This window comes from Mesitornis unicolor, unplaced genomic scaffold (assembly GCF_000695765.1).
Source record: "Mesitornis unicolor isolate BGI_N332 unplaced genomic scaffold, ASM69576v1 scaffold5393, whole genome shotgun sequence".
NCBI classification, from domain to species: domain Eukaryota; kingdom Metazoa; phylum Chordata; class Aves; order Mesitornithiformes; family Mesitornithidae; genus Mesitornis; species Mesitornis unicolor.
Window position 1 is genome coordinate 1 of NW_010173834.1, and position 22991 is coordinate 22991.

At 37.0% G+C, this 22991-nt stretch overlaps 1 protein-coding gene across 1 annotated transcript in view; it reads left to right on the forward strand.

Moving 5' to 3' along the window:
- Nucleotides 1–15: 15 nt before the first annotated feature.
- The window catches only part of LOC104537834 (attractin-like protein 1), a gene marked incomplete at its 3' end in the record, with an annotated part of 65106 nt that continues 42130 nt past the window's right edge, over nucleotides 16–22991 (forward strand). Inside the window, exon 1 of the mRNA XM_010180843.1 lies at nucleotides 16–317. Within this exon, the coding sequence (XP_010179145.1) occupies nucleotides 16–317 (302 nt within the window). The remainder of the gene's footprint in view (nucleotides 318–22991) is intronic.

Below are 22991 nucleotides of genomic sequence, written 5' to 3' on the forward strand. Positions count from 1 at the left end.
GCCGCGCCTCGGCCAATGGCCCCCGCGGCGAACATGGAGCTGGGCAGCGCTGCGAGGAGAGCGGGAGCTGCCCCCGCGCCCCTGGGCGCCTGGAGACCTTTCCCCTCCTCTTGCTGCTGCTGCTTCTCCTCGCTGCTGGATCTGAACAGCTGGCTGCTCTTCTACGGCTTCTTGTACCTGGCTCTCTATGCCCAGGTGTCCCAGTCCAAGTCCTGCGACAAAATCTCCTGCTTTTCGGGGCATTGTGTCAACTCCACCTGTGTCTGCGACCAGGGCTGGGTGGGAGACCAGTGCCAACACTGCCAGGGCAGGTTCAAGTAAGTCTCTGCTTATTATGATTCCCTTTTTTCCTCCCTACACCTTTTTACTGTTATTTTCACTTGCCTGTTGCCCAGGTGTCCCAGTCCAAGTCCTGCGACAAAATCTCCTGCTTTTCGGGTCATTGTGTCAACTCCACCTGTGTCTGCGACCAGGGCTGGGTGGGAGACCAGTGCCAACACTGCCAGGGCAGGTTCAAGTAAGTCTCTGCTTATTATGATTCCCTTTTTTCCTCCCTACACCTTTTTACTGTTATTTTCACTTGCCTGTGTTAGGGTTTTTTTCTGCATGTCTGCTATAAATTTGTTTCATGTGTGGTTTGGAAGTATGTGACAGAAGTTAAGGATGACATAGGCTCCTCCACCACACGGTCCCTCCCTCTAAGAACACAGGACGCAGTCCTCCGATGGAAAATTGCACCTGCTGGCTTATGAAAATAGGCTGCTCCACTTGGTGGGAACTGAGAGGCAAGGAGAAATTGGCCTGAAGCTGTGTCGCTGCTGTCCCTTCTGGAAGTGTCATGGTAATAACATGTCCACTTCATGGGGCTGCCCAGGGAGAAAGAATTCCTAATGGATCTGAGCGACTTTTTCCTTCTGGAGAGTTAGTGTTTTGCTCGTTTCAGTCTTCCTCTCTTTCTTTCAAGTGTTTTAGCTAAGTGGGTGTTCGTCAGGCACCTTCAGGATAACATCAGTGGAACTTAGTGAAATATACATCGTTCATGGCAAGGTTTGTGGGAGAGGAGAGAGTGGTACATGTAACAGTAACATATATTTTGGAAAGGAGTGACCGATAAGCTAGAACTGCCTTATTTGTCTTAAAAGTGAATGTGATATGGAGTTGTTGATTAGTGAGAAGGAAGCGCATCCTGACACTTGCTTTTCTATATGTAGTGGAAAAGAAGACTTAACTTACAGGGCTGTCACTTTGCGTGTTCGCTCCCCCCAGCCCCGTGGCAGTATAAAGACTGGCTGTGAAGTGTTTGCTGTTACTTCACTATCTAACCTTGGACAGGACATCTCATGTCATTCCCTTGTAAAACACCCCTTAAAATGTGGAACTCTATTAAGTATACTGACATATACAGCTGGAAAGTGTCCTTATATCTAGCTAATAAAATGTGTTGATGAGGCTGTGTCTTACAGAATTCAAATTCTATCTTTGGAAACCACTTTAATAGGTAAAAGTATCAATAAATGTCTATTTTAAATTGTCTCAATTTCAGTTTTTTCTTTGGAGTACTGAAATGAAACTATTTAACTTACATCTCTTTTAAACAGACCCCTAAATAAACAGAAAGTGAATCCAGTAAGTTGTTAGCTTGGGAAGTTGAGTAGCTGGGAGTCAGACATGTTGGCTGAAGTAATGTGCATGCTGCAAAGAAAGAAACAGGTCCCTGGGAACATCTGGTGGATTATTCCATCAGAGAGATAATAACTGAGTTATAAAGGTAATATAGGGCAAATTTAATACATCTTGTATGCATATGAACTTGGTAATAAGAATTTAAAGTTGGTTATTTGTTGTCTGTGTGTTGAGGATTTGGGGTTTGTCCTGCTCTCAGCTGTGGACCAGTTGGTTAATTGGGCAGGGATTGAGAGTGAGGAGGGGAGACCCAGGTGAATCTTCTTTGTGTGTGATGATCTGCAGGACACAGGCTTGCAGAGCTATTATTTCCTTGCTTTAAAGAGATTACTTGGATCCTTTGTCTTGATGCCATGCACAACAGACCCTAATAGCGCAAGGGCTGAAGCAAATTTTCATTTCTTAGATTTCAAAGCTTGTTGTGAATTCGTATATTCTCTGCATGGTTACTGCAGCCTTTATCCAGTCCTTACAGGTATTTTCTTGATTATCTGTTAGACCATTTGTTTCTTTACATTGGTTGTGTTAGTCGGGGGAGGAGGCACAGTGGTTACATTTTCACTTCTGGTAGAAAGTTGATAATCCATCCCCACCTAGAGGAAGTTCTGACAATGTTGAAAGGGCACTTCTCAGCTAAGCTAACGCAGAGCTTAATTATGTGCTGTTCAGAGTTTTGGTGAAATCAAAATAGATTTCTCATTACCTTCTCTATATTCTTTCACGTTTAGCTTTAGAAATGACATCGATGCTTGCATTATGGTTTTTATCACAGAAATAAGCTGTTTCTGTTATTTTGGAGACCTCTTTAATTTTTTTGCTGAGGACACTTTCATAGTGGTATCTTTAATAGCTTATTTTTAATCTTTATTTTTAGAAGCAAAATATACTGCAAAGAATGCCAGCATTCTAAGATTTAAAGCTTTTCAAGTCTTGTGAGTTGAGGATGGTATGAAATATGTTGAAGTGAGTTACAATGCAAGCAGCAATGTGGAGTGGTTGTATTTTGAGCTCTGAAAATTCAGGTGGGTGTTGAATGGCTGATGAGTGAAGTCTGTATTTCCAGCTGAAGAACTGGTAAACAAATGTTAGTCTGCCTTATGGCTGGGTGGTTGAAGACCCTTCTGACTTCTGTGGCAATTGATCCTTTCACTTACTATCATGAAACATTTGCATGTTGCTTCCATTTCTGTGAAGCATGAATATCTGCTTTATGCACAAGTAGCCACAGCTGGACTTCTGCAGCAGGGATACTTTAATTTTACTTGTTATGTTGGATATATGTCACTTCTGCAGCAGTTGCTTCTGTCAGTAGGGATTATTAAAAATGTTTCAGAATGACTTAATGATAGAAAAAGTCTGTTTGGCTATTATAACTGCATGAACAATTCATTCGTGGGTTGTAGATACGATCTATACAAATGTTAATAGAACCTTGTGTGTTATTCAAAACGTTTGCATTCTTTCGAAGTTTCAGCAGTTTCAAGTGCCTGGGTGCGTCTCTATTATGCAAGATTAAGACTGAACTTTTAATGACCTAAATTGGGCACGTGTAAAACCTGGTTTCTGTCACTAGATTATAAGAGGAAAACAGATTTTTAAAGGTAGGCTTAAAACATTTGAGAATAAAAGGATCTGTCTTTTTCCACATAGAAGTGAAGTATGTTTATTTTTGCTCGTCTGGGAATGAGTGATTTGCATTAGCAAGCATCAGAAACATTATTGTAAGAGAAATAATCTACTTAAGGGTAACTTGGGACCATTAATTCTTTGGCGAGAGTTGTGTGGTATTTTTGGCTTACTTTCTTTTCTGGACTGAGAAATAACAACATAGCAGAGACACATCAAAAATAATCTATCAGTCTTAGTAAGCAAGTGTCGATTGACAATACTATGGTAACCTTGCCTTTTCCCTGCAGGAGAACTGCTGAGTAAGTTGACTACTCTCTTGCTCTGGACTGGATGAAAGAAGGATGGGGGGGCAAAAAATGAGCAAAAAGATTCTCTAGCACCATTTTATTATTCTTATTTATCAAATTTTGTATTTAACTCCTTGTATTTTGAAGCACATAGTAACTAGTTATATAAATGAAAGTTGTGTTGTTACTGCATTGCATTCATGTCCGTGTCAGTCACTTTTCAGAATAATCTAGGCCTCGTCTCAGCCTGGCAGTATGTTTAGTTACTCCCTGTTTGGGATGGGTCTCTGAATGCAATACTGACTTCTCTCAAATATTTTTTTTTCTTTCCACCTTTGCTCTGCTCTGACAATGCAAAAACTCTTTTTTTTTTTTTTTTGTACCAAAATAAAGGAGGGAAATTTAATTAAAAAAAAGAGAGGGGGAAAGGAATTCTGCCTGCCTGCCTATGGGAGACAGGTGAAAGATAAGAAAGCCAAAGGGTGAGCAGGTTGTGTTTTTATAGTAGGGAGCTTTTAAACAGCACAGTTCCCAAGATAAGAGCATATAAGCACAGTGCCCAGTTTTATTCTGATAGATTGATTTATTAAGGAAATGAAGCTTTTAATGCTACATCTGCCATTCTGTCTTCCGCTATCCTATACCTTTGAATTTGTTGGTCAGTTCCAGCTTTCGTGATGATATGAGTTTGGACAGAAGGGAGAGGGAAAGGCAGCCCAAATCACTTGTGTTATGGGACTCCAGGGAATTCAGGCAGACAAACATTATGAATGGCTCAACTGCAGGAAAAGCTGCAGTCACAGCTTCTACGTATTTAGATGTCAAAGTCAATCAATCTTGAGATGCAGCACTAAAGGAAAACAGGTTTCATTAGTTTTGCTACTTGCAGAATGACTTCTATGAAGAAAAAAAGGTTTTCTTGAGGTTGGAGCAAAAAGCCGCCCTTTCCTCTAGCTGTGGTTTGTACACTGGTGTGCGGAAGAGCATCAGAGAAATAAAATTGTGCATTAAACTGCTTTTCCTCTTAATATTTTTGAGTACCTGAATGACTGAAAATATTCTAAAATGCTGTTTTTAAAAAAAGTAGATTGTGTTTTCAGATGGTTGTAATTGTTTATCTGATAACTTGAGTCCCAATTGGCATACATAACAAAGCAGAGTGTACAGGATAGGTGAGCACCTTTGCAGACCTATGCTGCAGTTAATCTGCTTTGCCTAGCCCTAGATACCTGGTTGTTACTGAGTAAGAGAAATTGATCCGTTTGACTGCTAAATCTTGTTTCCAGATGTTCTCGTTGCACTGCTAAATTACCTCCTGCGTGTTCTCCTTAATTTCTAGAGCTCCTATAAAAGATTCTGCTTGCTTCAAGGACAAAACAATTTTTAAGTGCAAGAACATTCACAACTGAAATGTTAAGAGTATCAAACTTTATTATTCTAGGCAAAGTCCCTATTTCTGTCTAAAACCCTGAATTCTGTTGTCTGCAGAATAACTCATGTAAGGAAAGCATCTTTAAATTGGTGGTAAGCAAACATTAATGTTGTATAAGAAATAATCTTTAGAAAAAAGTTAGTTTTAGCTGCAGCCAGTTGAAGTTCTTGCTGCTGTGAAAAGGGGTGTATCTGATTCAGGATATGTGCATAATTATCTGTATAGACATCAGTGTGAGATTTTACACCTGCAAATTGCCTTTTTATATGTCAAAACTTGAATGTTGATACAATTAAGCTAGTGGAAACATAAGTGATTATGACTTTATCCTTATAAAATGTGGTCTTTGTTTATATTGATTTTAGTGGTAATGTGTTGGAAAATATTTCTTCCAATATGAGTTATTCTCTCTAGTAAAATTTTAAAATACAATGATATTTCATATGATAGAGATTTTGAATTTGTAAGGAATTTTTTATTAAAATCTTGTTTTGAAATATAGAAGTATAAGACATGAGCATACTGAACTCCTTTTACAACCTAAACAATGCACTGAAAAGTACTTTTTGAAGGGAAAACAATCTTTCTGAACACCTAAAAAAATTTTAATAGGGTGTATTTTTTGTTCTTGTTTAATGCTTTCTATATAGAATCACAGAACTGTTAAGGTTGGAAAAGACCCTTAAGATTGAGCCCAGCCATTAACCCAGCACTACCGTAGTCCACCACTAAACCATTTGAATGTTTTCTATGGGTTTCCATAGACAAGACCGGAAATGAACTCTCTGATTACCTGTTCTTACACTTGGTCATATGCAAAGTGGATTAATTCCTGTTTGAGTTGTACCGATGGTTTTCTAAAGCATGTTTGTGTCTGAAACCGCTTCCAGTGACAAAGTCCATTACAGGCTTTCAGATTCTTCCATTGATTAGTTATCCTCACTGCTTTCTATAACCACCAAAATCAAATGCTTAATCCCCCTAATCCAGAAAATCTACCTCATTTTTTGCCTCTGAATTGCCCTGTTTACTTGTGTCTTGAGTCACGCCTTCGTTGCAGAGTTGTCAGTATGTCAGGTTTATGTTCCTATGTAGGTGAAAATATTGTTGTCTTTTCCTCACCAAGAATGGAGGAGGAGTGCTCCTTGAGTCATCTCAACAGAAAACAAGTTTTTCCATCCTTGATTGGTTTTTAGCCTTCCCTATTTAGCAGCATTATTGAGCATTGAACACCAAAACTAGACACTTGTCTTTTGGTCATGGTTGTACTGGTTGAACAGCAGAAGCAGAGTAGCCTCTCCCCTGCTGCTTGGTGTCCTGCTGTGTGCAGCTGCAAAAAATGCTTCACAGCTCAGCCCTGTGCTGGCAGCTTGGTGTGGTATTTTCTGCCTCGAGTCTTAGAGCTGCTTCATCCTCAGTACCAAATGATTGATGCGTGGCCCTACTTTTCTCAAATTAGTCTGAGAACTGATTGCAGCCTCCTCTATTTGGGGTGATGTTTAATTGTGGGTCTACAAACATGTACGTGTTTGGGGTGGAGCAATGTTCTTTTAGAAACATCCCTTCTCCTCCCCAACCGATTGATAATTAATATTTTAGAGTCCCTTCCCAAGACCATCTATAGGATTGAATCCAATTGCAAGCTGGGCAAAGGGCTTGTGGATTCTGGTGTCTAGTTCATTTTCAGACTAAGCGGTTCATTACTTAAGCCAATAAGTGTGGGAACTGATGGCTGATGACCCTGTCAGACCTTCAGGCAGCACCAAAGGCTGCTTTCTACTGCTGTGGGTGTGTGAAAAGTTCAGGTGTATCGAGTGCATGCCTAAGTCTATCCATAAATGATACATAAATGCTTGTACTGTCATAGCATTTAATATTTATTATGTTTTAAATTTAATTTGGCAAATAAATAGTCTCACAGTGTGTATCTCTTACTTCCTTTAACCAAAAAGGTTTGATCATATTTTGGAAGGCATTACCATAGTTCATGTCATATATTTAAAATGAATATGAGTAGTTTTTGAGAGATCACTCTATCCCACTGCACTAGAAATTGATATAATTGTATCAAAATGTAGGCAGAAAAGGTAGGAGGTAATATGAGATGCCACAGGAATATCCTCAGGGTATTCTTACACATACTAACTGAAGTGCTGATGAAAAAAGCTTTAAAACACTGCTACATGGACAAGGAAGAATGCATTGGAAAGTTCATACGGTATTGAAGAATGATTATCTGTCAGCATCCATGGAATTTATTATTAACAGTATAGTTTAGTGATGGAAAACATGCGATGAAGTTGACGTAAGGAGGAATAGATGATGATGATACCTGAAAACGTGAGCACTCCAGTGAACTGCAGCAGTTAACAGTAATAAAGGAACAAAAGTGAGCTATAAGCAAAGTGTCTGTTTTCATGTGAGGTGGGTGAGCAGTAGGAATTTTCAAACCAGTGTTATGGGTTGCCTTATATATTATTAAAAGCCTAATGAGTTGATGTATGAGTCGTATTGTTTTCAGAGCTCCATGGGGAGTAAGGCCCTATTGAGAAATGATGGAGCTGAGCTCCACACTGTCTTACTACTTAGTGTTGTTCACAAGGTGTGAGAGCTGCATTTGGCTTTGAAGTCTCCTGCAGAGAGAGAAACCTGAATGTTTTAGACTTCTGAGAAGTAATTCAGCCACCAGCTCTATAGAATGTTCTAGGCTAAACATATTAAACTCTCAGTTAAAGCAACAGCATTTTGCAAAAAACAAACTCCCTGTAAAATCTCTTCCAAAATTTAAAGCTTACATCACTCATCTGGAAGAAACAGATTCCAGGATCAATTTGAATCAATATTTTATATTTCTTGGGTGAGGATGGAAATGTGCTACTACATCATATAATGGCAAAGTATCTAGCTTGTTCATGCTAATGATGTTTAGAAAGAAGCTAGCCATAGGATAGTTCCAAGTTTTAAGTAGCGTGTACCTGAGAATCATGATTTAGGTGGGGAATTTTGAAGCCAGGATATTCTAGGATTACTTGGCAATGGAACAAGTACTGAAGTAATTAAAGATTGGATGCAGAAACATAAAATGACATTCAGCATCTACGTTTTCTTATGGATTTCTGCCATAATTTATGTGCTTCATTGTTGTATGTGTAAAAAGGAAATAATGCTTCCTGTAAGGTTAAAGACTTGAGGTGACCCAGAACTGCAGTGATGAGGGACAACTAATGAGCTAGGTACAATTTAGAGTATCTATTTCTTGCTAGAATGTGATGAATTCTATGGCATGAAGTATTGTTGTCCAAACTGTGCTTTATATCTCGAACAGATGAGTAAAATCACTTCCTCATTAGATCAGACTGCAAGCAGTATGTATTATTGCAGAATTCTTGGAGAATAAGTTGTTCTCTTAAATAAGAGTCCTTGGGGAAAAAAAATGTGCATTGTCCAAGTCACTGATAAGATTTTATTTCAGAAGGTAATGCCCTCAAAAAAAAGACCTAGCCCCCAACATTGAATTAAATGGTATAAACAAAATATTCTGATATGCTGTAGTACTTAACAGATATTTGGAAGACTTATTGCCCTGCTTGTATGAATACAGTGGTCTCCATTTGTCATAACAATCTTATCTTGGTATCAAAGAACTATGCGTTCCTCATGATGATTGCATTATGTTATTGCCGCATTGTGAGTCTGGATCCACAGTCTTTAAATATAGGTTTTTATTATAGACATGCACTTTTATGCATAAGTATGTTTGTTCCTGTGTTTTTGACTTTCAGCTTGTTCTCTGTTACCTTGAAGGCTAATCACTTGTATTCAATGAAAAAGTGGATTGTGTTAGGTATGTCATTGGGGTGCAGGAGCTAGGACTGAAGAACTATCTCAAGTATCACCAAAGGACCAGATCTCAACTGTCTGCGTTGCCAGTTGTGGCAGTAAATTGTGAGTAGCAATGATTTTGGACAAAAGCCTGAGAGGAGAAATGGGGTCAGTGATGCCTTTAAATCCTCTGGTGAGCTTTGCAGAAACTTTCTGTTCAAGATGTAAGTGCACTATGAGGCTCTGTGGATCAAGACAAATGTGCTTCGTTGATTTCTGCCCTTGCCTCCAGTCCAACCACAGAGAGAAATTAACCAGAAAAATACCTTGCTAGTCATGCTGCAGTTTAATTTTTTTTCCTTTTTATAATGGGTAATAGTGATAAATAAAATATGGTAAGCTTTATTTTCTTGAATTGCATATCAGCTTTCAAAAATCAAGAAAACTGTGATATCCTCTGACCTGAATAATGGAATAATTGGTAGCTGCAGCTTTATTGGTGAAAATGAAATGCTGAGCAATCAATTTGTAGGATAGTCTCCACCTTTAATTGCTCTTTCCTGAATCCAGAGAATAAGTGTATATTTGTGTTTAAAAGTATCCATTTCTCACAAAGAAAATCCAAAACAAATGTAAAATAACTCACATTCATGTCTGTGTGTGTAAGCACAATTTATGTCAGTACTTTGTATGGTACTTGATAATCAAATATGTTTGTGGTATTTGCAAGATGTACCAAAGCAGTTATGGAGAAGAGAGAAATGAACTGCGTGTTCCGTAGGAGGTACCGTGAAGCGGCTGTGATTGAATTAATCCATGTGCTTCTGCAGTTCTCCTCTATCCGCAGATCTGTTCTGTTTGCCTCCAAAGTCAAGGAGGGTGACTCAAAACACTGAACAGGAGCTTGAAGGTGTTACTGAAAACTAACAAATACTGGACAAATGACTGCTTTTGAAAACAGACCAATTTGCACTTGTGTGCACAGCTGTAATATATTAAGACAGCTGTGTCAGAAAATATTTTTGCAGGTGTTTTCTAAAGCCTAATGCTGATAGAAGTATTAAATCCAGAACATTCATATTTAGGACTTTTTTTTTCTGGGTCTTTTTAATAGTGTAGCAAGATGTAAGAATAATCTGTGAGCATCTATTTTAAAATCAAAATTATGCAATTTTTCTAGAGTTTTTAATTTCCAAATTTCTTGTACTATTTTAGTTCTTGGGGGGGCGGGAACTCCCTACCCATATTCAAAGAAGTAGTTACTTCTACACATCTGCATCATACATTGTACCTGGATATCTCATCTAAGCACTAGTCATCACAGTGGCCATGAGAAATAGACACTTATTTTTTTGAGTTGTTTTGCACATAGGAAACCTGAAGTTGTGTGTTTGTTGAAGGTAACATAACAAATAAGTCGCTGAATTGAAATGGAAGCTTGGGAGTTTATGAGATTTTTCCTTTTTAATAATTCTATCCCAGTTCTCATTTTAGGAAGACTGAATTGTTTTCAAATGGTACATTCTTTTTCTGCAAATATACAATATAGATTGAAGTGGTTTGTTTCCTCGGAGACCTTTACTGTGTAACATAATCAGATATAGGAGAGGATATGAAGCTTATCTGTACCTGAATAATACATGTCTGAGGAGTTTTGTGATGATATTTTGAACTGACTGTTCCAGACACAAACACATAGTGTATGCCCTTCAATGAGTACCTGGGGTGGGCTCTGTTAATGCAGGTAGAAATGGCAATATAGGTTAGAGGTTGATGGATACCAAGAGAATTGATCTTAAAGTGTCCTCTGTTCAGATGAAGCAGGACATCAAAGCTGGACAGAATTTGTACTTGGTCTGCCTTCTTTTTAAAAGAAGTGGGGGGAGATAGGGAACAGGCAAACCACAGCGTAATATATTGAGTTCACAGAAGTTGTTCATTAACAGGAATGTTGCTGGGTTATTTTTTTCAATTTTATAGGCATCCTTGAAGTACAATTGCTGCTTTTGGGGTTTGTGTGCATTCAGAAATCTATTCTCTGACATAAAACTCTGAGGTGACAGGCAGGTGAATGTAAGCAGAATATTCCTTTAAAGTTTTACTTAGGTTTTCTAATTTAGATTGACTGCATTTATAAGTAGCAGTTGGACTGGAAAGCAGAGCCAATGTATGTTAAATTCTTTTGGAATGATGGAAGCTTGCAGTGTTAAAGTGAAAAGGAATTTAAAAATATCTTTCTCTTGATTTTTTTTTTTCCTTTGCATTGTCTTAATAGTTGTGGGGTCATGCTCAGTAAAGATCTTAAAAAGCCTTACCTGCTATTACTAAAAAACCCTGTGGTTAATGTTCTTGCCTACTAAAGACATTCCTTTTAAAGAGTCGTAGGCAGTTCTTTGACATTACCTGTTGCTCTTCATGGTCACTCTTTTTATCATCCCAATGAATTTGACTTTTTTTTTATTTCCATCAGCTATTGAAAACCAAAGCAGATGAAGGACATGCTTAATTCTACTCCTTGTTTTTAAATACAGCAATTAAGACTTACTCTTTTTCTGTGATGATCAAGGAAAGCACTGTGCAGTGTGTGATATTCTAGTTTATGTTGTAACCTATTGTCTTTTAGTAATTCACTGGGTATGGAGGTAAATTATTGTGCTTCAAGGCTGGAAGAATGACAAAACTAACATAAGCTAATATTGGTGAGTATGAGCATAGCTGCACAAGATCTTTAGTAGAAGAAGTATTCTTTGTTGTTCTTACAGTTATGCTGTTGCAGGCTTAGACTTATAAGTCTACACTTATTCTGGTGCTACTTGAAGGCATACTTTTTTTGAATAAAACGCCACAATTTGATTAAGGCAATTCTCAGGTATCCCGTGTTTAAATATCTATGCATTTTTAAGAAGCGGCGACTTTTGAGCTTTTCATCCCTGCTGAGGACTTTTGTTATGTCTTTGTCTGTTTAACAGAGCAGAAGTGTTTAAGAGGCTTTCTGAGAAGAAGTCAGCCTATAAGGTAATGAGTTATGCAGGCTCACCTTCAGTATATCGTGTATTTATGAAGTATGTGTGTTTGATAGTTTAAATGGTAGGATGCCTTTTTTGTGGTTGTTTCTGTTTTTAAGGACAGTTGATTGTCCTTGTTGAATTTTTTGTTCTTTACTCATTATATTCCTCTTGGTAGGACATACTTGGTTTTATAGTTAAGAAGACACTCTAGTCTAAAAGGTCTTGTCGTCGCTTCCACAGAAAAGTGAAAAATAGAATATGATGTTATAAATCTGAAGAGAAATGTCTGGGAGCCCAGAAACCAAGGCTCTGAAGGGAATTATGGCACTGAGGTGAGCTGGTTTGTGTGTAAGGATCTTGCTGTGGAGAAAAAGTTCCATATTCTGGTCAGTGCATATTAGCATTACATGTTTCTGTTTGTGCATGTGCTCAACAGGATGAGCTTGTTATATTGTTCAAGGCATTTCTGCACTAGATTTCAGTGGTAACTTGGGTTACAGGCTGCGTAAATCTGGCCTGCTTGCTGCTGTGGATCTTAAGGGTGGATTTTTTCATAACAGGATGCCCTGATTTCGCTGGGATAGAATTGTAGAATCAGTTTTCTCTGCAGGAAAGCTGCATTTCTGTGAAGACTACAATACTCTATTTCATGGGACCAAAGCTGATAAGATGCTTGGTTTCAGTATTCAGCTGACACTGGTATGCAGGTTGCTGTAGTGATTAAGGTCTTTATCAGTTTTGAGTTTAGGAAGGTGCAGAGACTGGGGTGAGCAGAAGCCAGGAGCTTTCAGGGCTAAGGTGGCCAGCAGAATCATCCCATATCATGAATACCACAGTCACTATAAACTGGGGAGTTTACTGTGGGCACTGTCTTTCCTTGATGGTTGCCATGTCTGGAAAGCCTTGCACTTGCTGGTGTTCCTGAGGCCTACTCCCCTGCTTGTTGCAAGCACTGTATCTGCTGAGTATAACTTTATGTAATCTATATTAATATTGTTATCAATATTACATTTATCGTTATTGTCATCGTTATTGTCATCGTTATTGTCTCTGTTTCTATTTCAACCCATTCTTCTCCTCTCCTTTTCCTGATTCCTGCCCTTGGGTGGGGAGGAGTCATAGGGTAATAGAAAAACTGTCTAAATGAGAACACAGGATATTGTCTGTGCATAAGAATAGCAGAAGGATTTTTAGGGTTATTTTTCACCCTAATGCTGAATTTTACTTAGTCTAGATTCACTTTCGGGTTTAGCGTGTATATTTGCTTTATGACACCCACGTTATTCGCTCAGCCAGCAAAGAGAAAATTGCATAGCTGTGTGGATATGTGTGATGTCTGCATATCAGAAATGCTATATATTTGCTCATCTAATTAATCATGTTGAAATTTTGTGAGAGGGAGATAGACTTCTTCAGAAGGTAATTTTCAGAAGCTCTGTGGATAATGAAATCGGTTCAGAGGTTCCCTGTACTTGGAGAAGTATTTGCTTCAGGCGGGATTTGAAAGAAACTCTCTAAGGAGGTCACTCTATGCAAAGTAAGGAGTGTTGTAGAAATGGGTGAAGCTTCAGCACATCCACAAAACAGGATCTTGAGCTTGTAACTGATCCAGAATGGGAAGCATTTCTTGGTTTTGGAGACAGGTTAACTTTTATGAAGCTATACACCATCAGAAAGCATTCATGGACTTAAGGATAGTTATAGGATAAAAATGTAATCTAACATTTCATTTAATAATATTAATATCAGTTAATATTTAATAATATAATTATAAAGAGATGAAATTGTATTAATTTTATTTAATTTCTATTAAATTACTCTTTATTGTATAACAAGGAATAAGACTGTTGATAATTTTTCATTTGCTATTAGGCTGCAGGCCTAACTCAATTACCAGTGTTCTAAAAGTTGTAATTAATCTCTTTACAGTTTGTTCTTTAATTTGAAGGTAAACTTCAGGAAACTCATAATGGAGAATCAAACTCTTAAAATTATGTCTGTATATGACAGTATTGCATCTCTCATGTATAGGTGATGAGATGTTTGCTATCCTGCCACTTTATTTATATGTGTATGTATTTGTACGTACATATGTATCACCTTGTTATGTTGTAGAATATTGAGTTACTTTACACATTGTGCTTGTCTTCAGTTTTAAAATGACACCAAAATGGAAAAAAAAAAAGGAAATTACCCAATAAAAGAATGTCAGGATGATAGGGACGAATGACACCGACAGTCAGTGCTTGTGATACTTTGTGCCAGATGCTTTTGAAGTTGGTGTGACTGGATACAACCAGTCTGTTTTAGAGGGATTGCAAATGATACAAATATGAAGTAAATTGGTGAAATAATCTTTTCACCTAAAGAACTGTTGGGAATGGAATTTATTCTCCTGATACTTTTAGAATCAAACTGTTAAGGTGTTGCCCCTTGCTAAGAAGGTCTTTATTATGTTAGCAGTCCTCATAGGTGTGATTTAATTGCATTAGTGTTGCACTCAGAAGGAACAATAATTAACTGTCTGCTCTTAGTTAGGACTGCAACTCCAGATATTTTCCTTGAGTTAGAGATGTTGAAGGGAATGCTCTCTGTAGGCATGGTTTATGCACACGGAGAAAGGGAAATGCTAGCTTCTGTTCAAGTAGAATTCCCTAACCTCTAAAATATTTTTAACTTATCCCTGTCAGAAACTTCTTCAGAAAAATATGAACAGTTGCTTTTATGAAATCTCTGGGAGCTTTGCTGTGTGTGGATGCAGAAGAGAAATTAAAAACTTGGAACAGAGAAAAAAGAAAAGACGATAACTGGACTATGGTGTGGGACCATGATTTTGGAGTAACTGGGTTTTGAATTTATGCTAAAGAGCACAGAAGGAAAAGCATTCATGATGAATATTGCTTTTTGATGTAGGGTTATATGCTGAAGGGTGGAAGAAAAAAATCTTCGAATAAATTTGAGGGTTTTTTGTACAACTAGTATGAAATATGAATATTTGATTCAGTATCTGTTCAAGCCTATTTCTATTTCTTCACTGAATTAACACAACACTTTATTAATTTTCCATTGGTTTGCAATAAAATAGCAGTGTCTACATTACTCAGTGGTGGTACATATACTTGTCAGGGATGTCTGAAGTTATTGGTATCATGGGAGACTTATTTCTCAACTGATCTCTTCTGTTGCCGGTACTAGACATAACTTGATGTTCTAGGAATCAAGCAACAGTCTTTTGTAGGTGTGCAAAAATGTTATCAAAGTGCATTTTGTTGTCTGATTTAGTGATGCCAGGGCCACATCTAAAGCAAAATTTTCCCATTTGTGTCTGATGGACTGAATTCACAGGATTGTATGAACAGAAAGGGCTTTTGTATTAGGTAGCGTGACAAATGCATCTGACCAAGTATCAGCAGTTAAAGCATTATACCAGAAAGTTTTGTAATTATATGTAGAGGGCCAGTTCTTATTGAAATGTGTGGTAACTGAACATCTCCCAAAGACTCCAAGTTTTTCTGCATTGGAGGAGGAAAACCACATAGGAAAGAAACTAAGTTTATGAAGACCAATAGATTTGATCAGCTTTCCTTTCAGGTATAAATCTATAATTTGGGTAGTGCCGATCCTGCTACCTGTATTCTGGAACTGCCATTTTTAGGAGAAGGAGTTGGCTCCAAGGGGTCTCATTCAGTTTGGGAGAATTTCTTGAGGAGGTTGCTCTGTCCAAGGGTCTTTGCAAGAGTCCTGTGAATTCTCCCTTTCAGTCAGTCTTTCAGAGTCGTAGACTTCTCCTGTCTGTGCCTCAGAAGAAACAGTATTTCCTTATTTTATTCTGGACAAGTCGTCTCAGGCAAAGCCTTTCATTTGCTGGTTGTATATCGTTCCCATATACAATTGTATTACTCTTTAAGCATCTAATAGACCAGGTTGCAGTGGCTAGCACCCAGTTGTGACTCTGCATTAGTTGTCTGGTCTGAGTTACTTAGAAAAATAACTTCTATATAACGTTTGAGTAATTTACCCATAGGGCTTTTTTTGCTTATCTAACATTTCTGTGGATAAATGCTAACTTTCTCAGAAAAACTGAGAAGCTTTCTTATTTTCAGGTAGTTTTTCATATAGCTTTCATCGGTTTGTTTGGCTGGATGCACAAACAAGTGTATCAAACTACTATAAACTGTTAATAGTTAGATGATACTACAACTGGATTTTTCGAAGTGGAGCCTGAGAGAGTGGGGTGATCTCAATTAATTAAAGCTCAGTATTGGATGCTAAAATCTGTTTTTTGTTTCTTCCCGAGATATCAAATCTTGGGGAAAAGCACTTTGAAAGCAAATAAGTGCCCAGCAATCAATCAGTGTAAGATCATCGTGAAATTTTGAGGGGAATAAATGTAAAACAATCAATCAAAAAAACCCTCCCTTGCAAAATGGTAATAATATTGATTTTTTGAAGGCTCTGAAATGAGTACGTAGGGATTGTCCCTATTTAAAAACTGCTCTGTGATAGTGAGTTTGAGAATTTCATTTCTATGAAAAATGCTTTAGAGGTTTCTTATTGCCTTTATAATAAATTATATGCTTTCTTTTTCTATATCTTTTAACGCTCTATAAATCTGCAAAGGAGTTATGAATTTGTTTCATATTGCTGTGTTGTGGTGAAACTGCTTATTATGTCATAAATAGATTTAATTGCATAATTTAATGGGAGAGGAGAGGTAGACTGAAGAGGGGGAGGCAACATAAATAGCATTAGAAATTAACAGATAAAAGGAGTCAAAGTTTTGTTACTGAGCTATACAAGCAGTGGAGTACTTATGAAATGCAGAACCACATAGTTGTCTTTCCTTTAAATGATAATTGTAAATGACAATTTACATATAAAGAAAAAAAAATCTAAGTCACAGACTTTGTAGTACCCTTTATAGCATTGCTGAAACTTTACCTATACTTTGTTACTTTTTGTTTCAACTACTGCAGCTTTGTTTTCTGATGAGCTGGGTCCTCTCCAGTGTCCGTAAGTGCTGAAATAAAATACTTTGCTTATTAGTTAGATTTCTGTCAGCCCCTTGTGAATCTCTTATAAGGACTTGTGCTCACCTCAGCTCTCTACAAAATGGGGGGAAAAGAAACTATGCAGCCCCACCAGAGCTCTATTTTAATGTTACTTCCTCACAATTTAGGAGGCTGACAATAATCGTTAGATGGTTTCTAACCTCTAGTTCTGGAGCTACAAATCTGGTGTGTTGGGTTTTTTGTTTTATTTATTTATTTTTATGAAAAGAGTTCAGTGACAGCAGAACATGCTTAATCTGGATATAGAGAAGTATGAGCCACCACCTCACTGGTGATGGTCTTTGACCCTCACTGTACAGTTACTTAACCAAAATGATGTTTAATGACTGAACTATTGTAAGTTTTAGATAAAATCGGTGACTTTAATTAATAATAGGAGAAAATAAGTAGGATTTTAAAAATGTCTAATTTACAATTTTTCAGTTATCATCAAAGCTCTGTTACTCTTTAATTTCTTTTGTTTAGATCAATGTTGTGGTTGTCTGAAACTGCTAAAAAGCTGTAATGCCAAGCAATGGGGTAAAGAGGTAGCTCTGAGACCTATGGTGGAGAGAGCAGGGGAACAGGGAGTTTTAATTTACCAAAAAAATAAAAATGTTACAAACATTGAGAATGCAAATTTAAATATTAGAATTGTCAAGTTTGAACAGAAATGTTCACTCAGTTTCTTTATTTCTAATATGGTTCAGCTTTCCTAGGACATTATTTGGCCTTGCGTTAGAAGTTGCAAATAGCAATTAATGTTGTACTTTTTGTGGGATAAATGAACATATTTGGTCCTTGTGGTACGTTAGTTTTTAACTGTCATCTGTAGAAATGTGTAATTTTCTGTTTATTTAAATGTAAAAATGTATCTTTAAATAGCTAGGTGCTTTTGCCTTAATGTGTGAATTTTTATTTTTACGTGAAGCTTCTTGATGGTGCCTAGTTCCTGAAGTACTGTAGTTTCTTTTTAAGTGCTTTGATTTTTCTAATGACTTGCCTGCCTTCTCAACATTCTGGCAAGTTGGGACTAATTAAGAAGGTGAGCAAGTTGGAATTAATTAAAAAGACTTGTCTGTAAAGCAGCAGGGATTTGTATGAGTTTAAAGGTGAAGTCTTGCATAGAAAAGCAAAATATTTCTAAACCAGATAGATCTGTGTAGATGTAAGTGTATGTATCTACTCCTGTGTCTATGAATGCATATATAAATACACTTGTAAATAGGATTTTTTAGGGTCTAAATGAAAGTCCAGATTCTATACTGTTGGTTCTTTGACTTGAAGTGGCTTTGTGAATACTGCAAGCCTTCCCTTATCCGGGGTTAGAGCCTCTGATCATTGTGCTGCTGCATGAGAGTGGGAAGGAGCAGGAGGAAGAGTTTCATCTTCTCCTTATGTGCCCATATTTTAAAATAAAATCACTGTTGCTACATTTCTCTGAGCTGTGTTCCCAGATTGCCTATTGAGATCTTGGAGGAGTTAGGTAGGTAGATTCACATGTCAGAGTAGACATGATACCCAACTTCATGCAATCAGTTACGTCCTGTTAGGAATGCCTGGGAGCGAATCTGTTGAGGAGTTCACAGTCTGCAGTGTGGAAAAAAATCAGGTGGCTGTTAAGAATAGCTGTCTTCAGGACTGGATAGCAAGGCTAAGCATTTTGAGTTGCAATTTAGGCTTGAGTACTGCTTTTATCCTACTTCAGTCTACAAGCTACTCTCTTCCTTCCCCTCCAGATTTCTCTCCGGTGTTACCAGCTGGAGTGGTTGAACTGCTGGCTCGTGACACCTCTGCAAAGGGCTCATCTCATTCTTTTTTTCCCCTCTGTTCCCCCACTCTTTCAGGATTACTACACTAGTCCATGAACACTCTTTTAGGGACAAAGACGTCAGTTGTTTGCAGGGGGTTAAAAGTTGTATGAAAACATAATATAATTCTTCTGTTCTTCAAATTATTGCAGTAAAATGAAGTGTTGGCTACCTAAATGTGGCAAACGCATAGTTTCCCATTGTTATACTTGGGGACATTTTATGGGAAGGGTGTGTTATGTGTTTAAACAAAACAAAACGCAACCCAAACCACCCTCCCAAAAAAAACAACCCAAAACCACCCCAACAGAAACCCAAAAAACCTCCCAAAAAAACCCCAAAAAACCAAACAACAAACAAAAGCAAACCAAGCACATAAAAGAACAAAAAACTATCCCAATACCCTGCAAAGAACTCTAACAGAAAAGTTTTAAACTTGAGCAGGTATTTTTTTAAAAGCATGCCTTAACAACTTTGTATGTATGCTTTTAGATACAAGAATCTATAGGAAACTATCTTATGCCATAGTAGCAAGTGCTGTGGAGTGAAATGGCAGTGTTTTGTAACTAAATATGCCTTAAACCTGTTCAAAGATAATAGTCTCACATTTCTGACTGACTGAATTTAGACTGTTTCTTGAAATTTGTTTCTGCAGTCTCCTTGATACGTACCTATTTTTGTGTGCACATAGTCACTTAACCAAAAGAGCTGTTCTCTCTCCATTTGCTTTTCCTTTTGTCCTCTTTGTCCATACCATGTGTCATATTTTTACCTTGGACTTCATTATGCCAGGATAAGGAAGTATCTTCTTACTAGGCTTTTATTTCTTCTTGTTGCTCCAATAGCATTCTCTGTTAATGTTCCAGTTTAATCTTTCCTGTTCTGTTTCCTGGATATGGCTTTGCCTGTCTCCTGTGCTGTGCTGCTATTTCTGCCTGACTGCTGCTGGAAATCCCACATCTGGATCACTGCCTGGAAATCCCACACTGTGGGATCATTTATAATTATTTTTTCTGACTGTATCCCATTGGTGGCATACAGTCATTCTGCTGCTGTTTTAATGATCTTATTTCTTCTCCAGCAGACTAGTGAGAAGTGTTTCCCTCACTTCCTAAGTGTATGATTTTACAGACTGAATTACTAAATTTAATCTCTCTTGTGTTAGTCGAGCACCATCATCACCTAGCTCTTTGCATGGGTTATATTAATCTCTAATAGTATGAACAGCTTCATGCCATCAATACATTCCCCTGGCACACCTGTACCATCATAGATAAGTATCATTTTAAGATCAGCTTTTGATTAACTCCTCTATACAATCTTAAACTTATACAGGCTGAAACTTTTTCTTATGAGCAACCTGTTGGTCCCATTTCTATCCAGCTTGTTACTTCCATTATGGCTCTCATATTAACTTGGTCTCCACGTTTAACTAATTGCACAGCTTATTATTGAGCCTTCATGAAATGGTAATTTTCTTTCTAGTTGCTTTATCAAAGATAAAGTGTGTGATGTTAATAAATTTATGATGCATTTTATTCTACTTTCCCCTTGCATCCATATTTTTAGCTTAATCTATGAATATAAAGTAATGAGAAGCTAGACTAATAGGTTCTATTAATCCTGAGCATTTCCTTCCCTTTTCCATTAAATTTAGGTACAATATTTGCTAGAATATGACAAATGGTATAATTTAATATATTTAATGAAGTGCCTGCTGATTAGCTTGCAAGTTAGTATCTTGGGATTTTTGTTGCCCAGTGTTCTTGTGAGAGACTCTTATCTCTCTTCTGCTAGGACAAGAAGTTCTTTGAATTTTGATACTACCAAAATTGTGGTGATATCCAATACTGTAGACTTATTTCCATGAGCTGTCTTGCTTTTGCAACATAATACTTTGTATCATCATCCTGAGAGAAAACTGTCAAACATTTATTTTGTTTTGTTATCTTTAATTTCTGTTGCCTCATGTTTACTGCTGTATTTACCAATTGTTTGTCAAGTTTGCAATATATGTATGTATGAGTATACGTGTGTGTGTGTGTATATATACAAACGCATGATCTCACAAACTGAAAACATTTTAAAATTTGGACAAGAATTGGTTCTTCTAGGGTTATTAATGTTATGCATTAAAGCTCAGATGATTTGGTTTTATGGTTGATTGACTTGTATACATTCCTTAATAATAATAATAATAATAATAATAAACTGGAATAGGAGGTGATGCTGACAAAGTTATAGATTATAATCATAACATTCCAGTTTGTCTTTTAAGGTGTAATTAGATATTGGCTTGTTTAGAAGTCATCATTGTGTCTAATGATTTTAATTAGACTTGGAATTTGGAGAGTATTTTAATTCTGGATTGAATTTCTACCTCATAAAGCCATCTTCACATTGGCTATAAGGTAAATAGCACGAGGTTCATCTCCATTGCTCCATAAAGTTTAATTATTTAGAATGGAAAATTAATTGTGCTGAATACTACTAGAATACACACATTCCATGTTGCTTCCTCCTTTGCTTTCTATGAATTAGTTTCATTTATTTATTAGTTAATCTATGAAATACTTCACAACATGCTATGAAGTGAACAGACACTTGCTGTCACTTGGAGGGCATATTTGAACTGGCATTAACAAACAAATGAGATTTATTTACAACAGGTTTAGAATCCCATGGCATGTATTTTGCAAAGTCGTTTGTAAAGATGAATTATTTCTGTGCTTGTCTAGTTATTAAAGGTAACAATTTAGTGTATTTGGCTAATCTTCATCTCAGATTACAGCTGGAGCGCTCATGATTGCGTACAGCTGCTTTGGCTTTTTGATTATGTTCATCTGGATATTCAAATTGGTCCTGGTACATCATGCCTGTGTATAATGCTCTTCCATCTTTGTTCTTTTTTATCTACACTACAAAAGTAGTCACTGATGGAAAGTTTAAATGGAAATATTTAAGTCTCAAGGATCATACACACTGGCTTAAAAAGTGCTAATTAGTTACACTTGGTACTTAAAAAGTAATTATGCAGTTTGCCCAATGTGGAAAGCTTTGGTGCTGTTATATGCTCCAGTAATAGCCCTGTTGTTAAGTACTTATGCACTTGCTAAATCTGATTTAGTATCTCTGGTTGATATGTTGTCAAAATAAGTATTTGTATTGGAATTGTGTGTTGGAGGAGAGATTTGTAATTAATTATATGGCTTTTGCCAAATTCCTCCCTGAGCAACAATAATGATTATGCAGGAGAAGGAATTAGAGTGTGTATGTATCCAGCAGTAATGTTCACAAACACCTGATTTTCATGAACATCACTCTCTTGAAAATGTATGAATTAAAAAAAAAAGCCTTGTATAATCAATCCACACTTCAGTTTTAGATGGTAAACTGTAAAGTTTTTTCAAGACTGGTTCTTTTGTGTTTATTCACAAACCATTAAAAAAATCCCAACAAACCAATCTGCTCTGTAATCCAAATTAAGTGGAAGTTTTAATGTCAGCATATATCTGAAACATGAACTAATTTAGTACTTTTGAATGTTTCTGTTGATTTGTATTTCAATCTTTATTTCCTGTTGAAAGTGGAGGTGCAGCTTATTACTACATAAGGAACCCTGCTTGTAACCCACACGTGTAAGAAGAAAATAAATTGGCTTTGGAGAGTTCTTAAAATTTGCTGTTAATGTAGTTTACGTGCTCATTAACTATGACATGAAGATCAGTGGATTAAAGTAATTTTAAAGGGAGTGGAATCATCTAACTAGAGAAGTTGGCAGACATAGCAGATCAACCTGGTATAAACACTCTAAACCTTCTGGGTTTTGTGGGCATTTCTTTTACTCATTTGTGAGGTTGAATAAGTTGTGTTGTTTAGAGCAGTGTGTAGCAGGCAATGTTATGGATTGCGACAACTCCACTAGCAATGTTGTCATGAGTCCCGAGATGTCAGTCATTGTGATATTTTTACCTCATTTTTAAAGGGGGGAAATCTCAAGCAATACAGAGAAGACTAAGGTACTGTGCTGTTCATATTTGTGAAAGTTGGTTACTTTTACTGAATGCATGAATAAGCCAGGGAAATGGCTGTTCCTGATAAATATGAAATAAGTGCAGCAGCTGAGTGTCTACTGGGAACTTAACATTTTAAGTCTTGACATCTTTTGGGATAGAGGGCTATCTGAAAACACCTGGATTTATTCTCACACAGTCTCTGATTTTATAAAGTAACCCTTCATGATCAATTTAACACAGTATTAGCAGGAA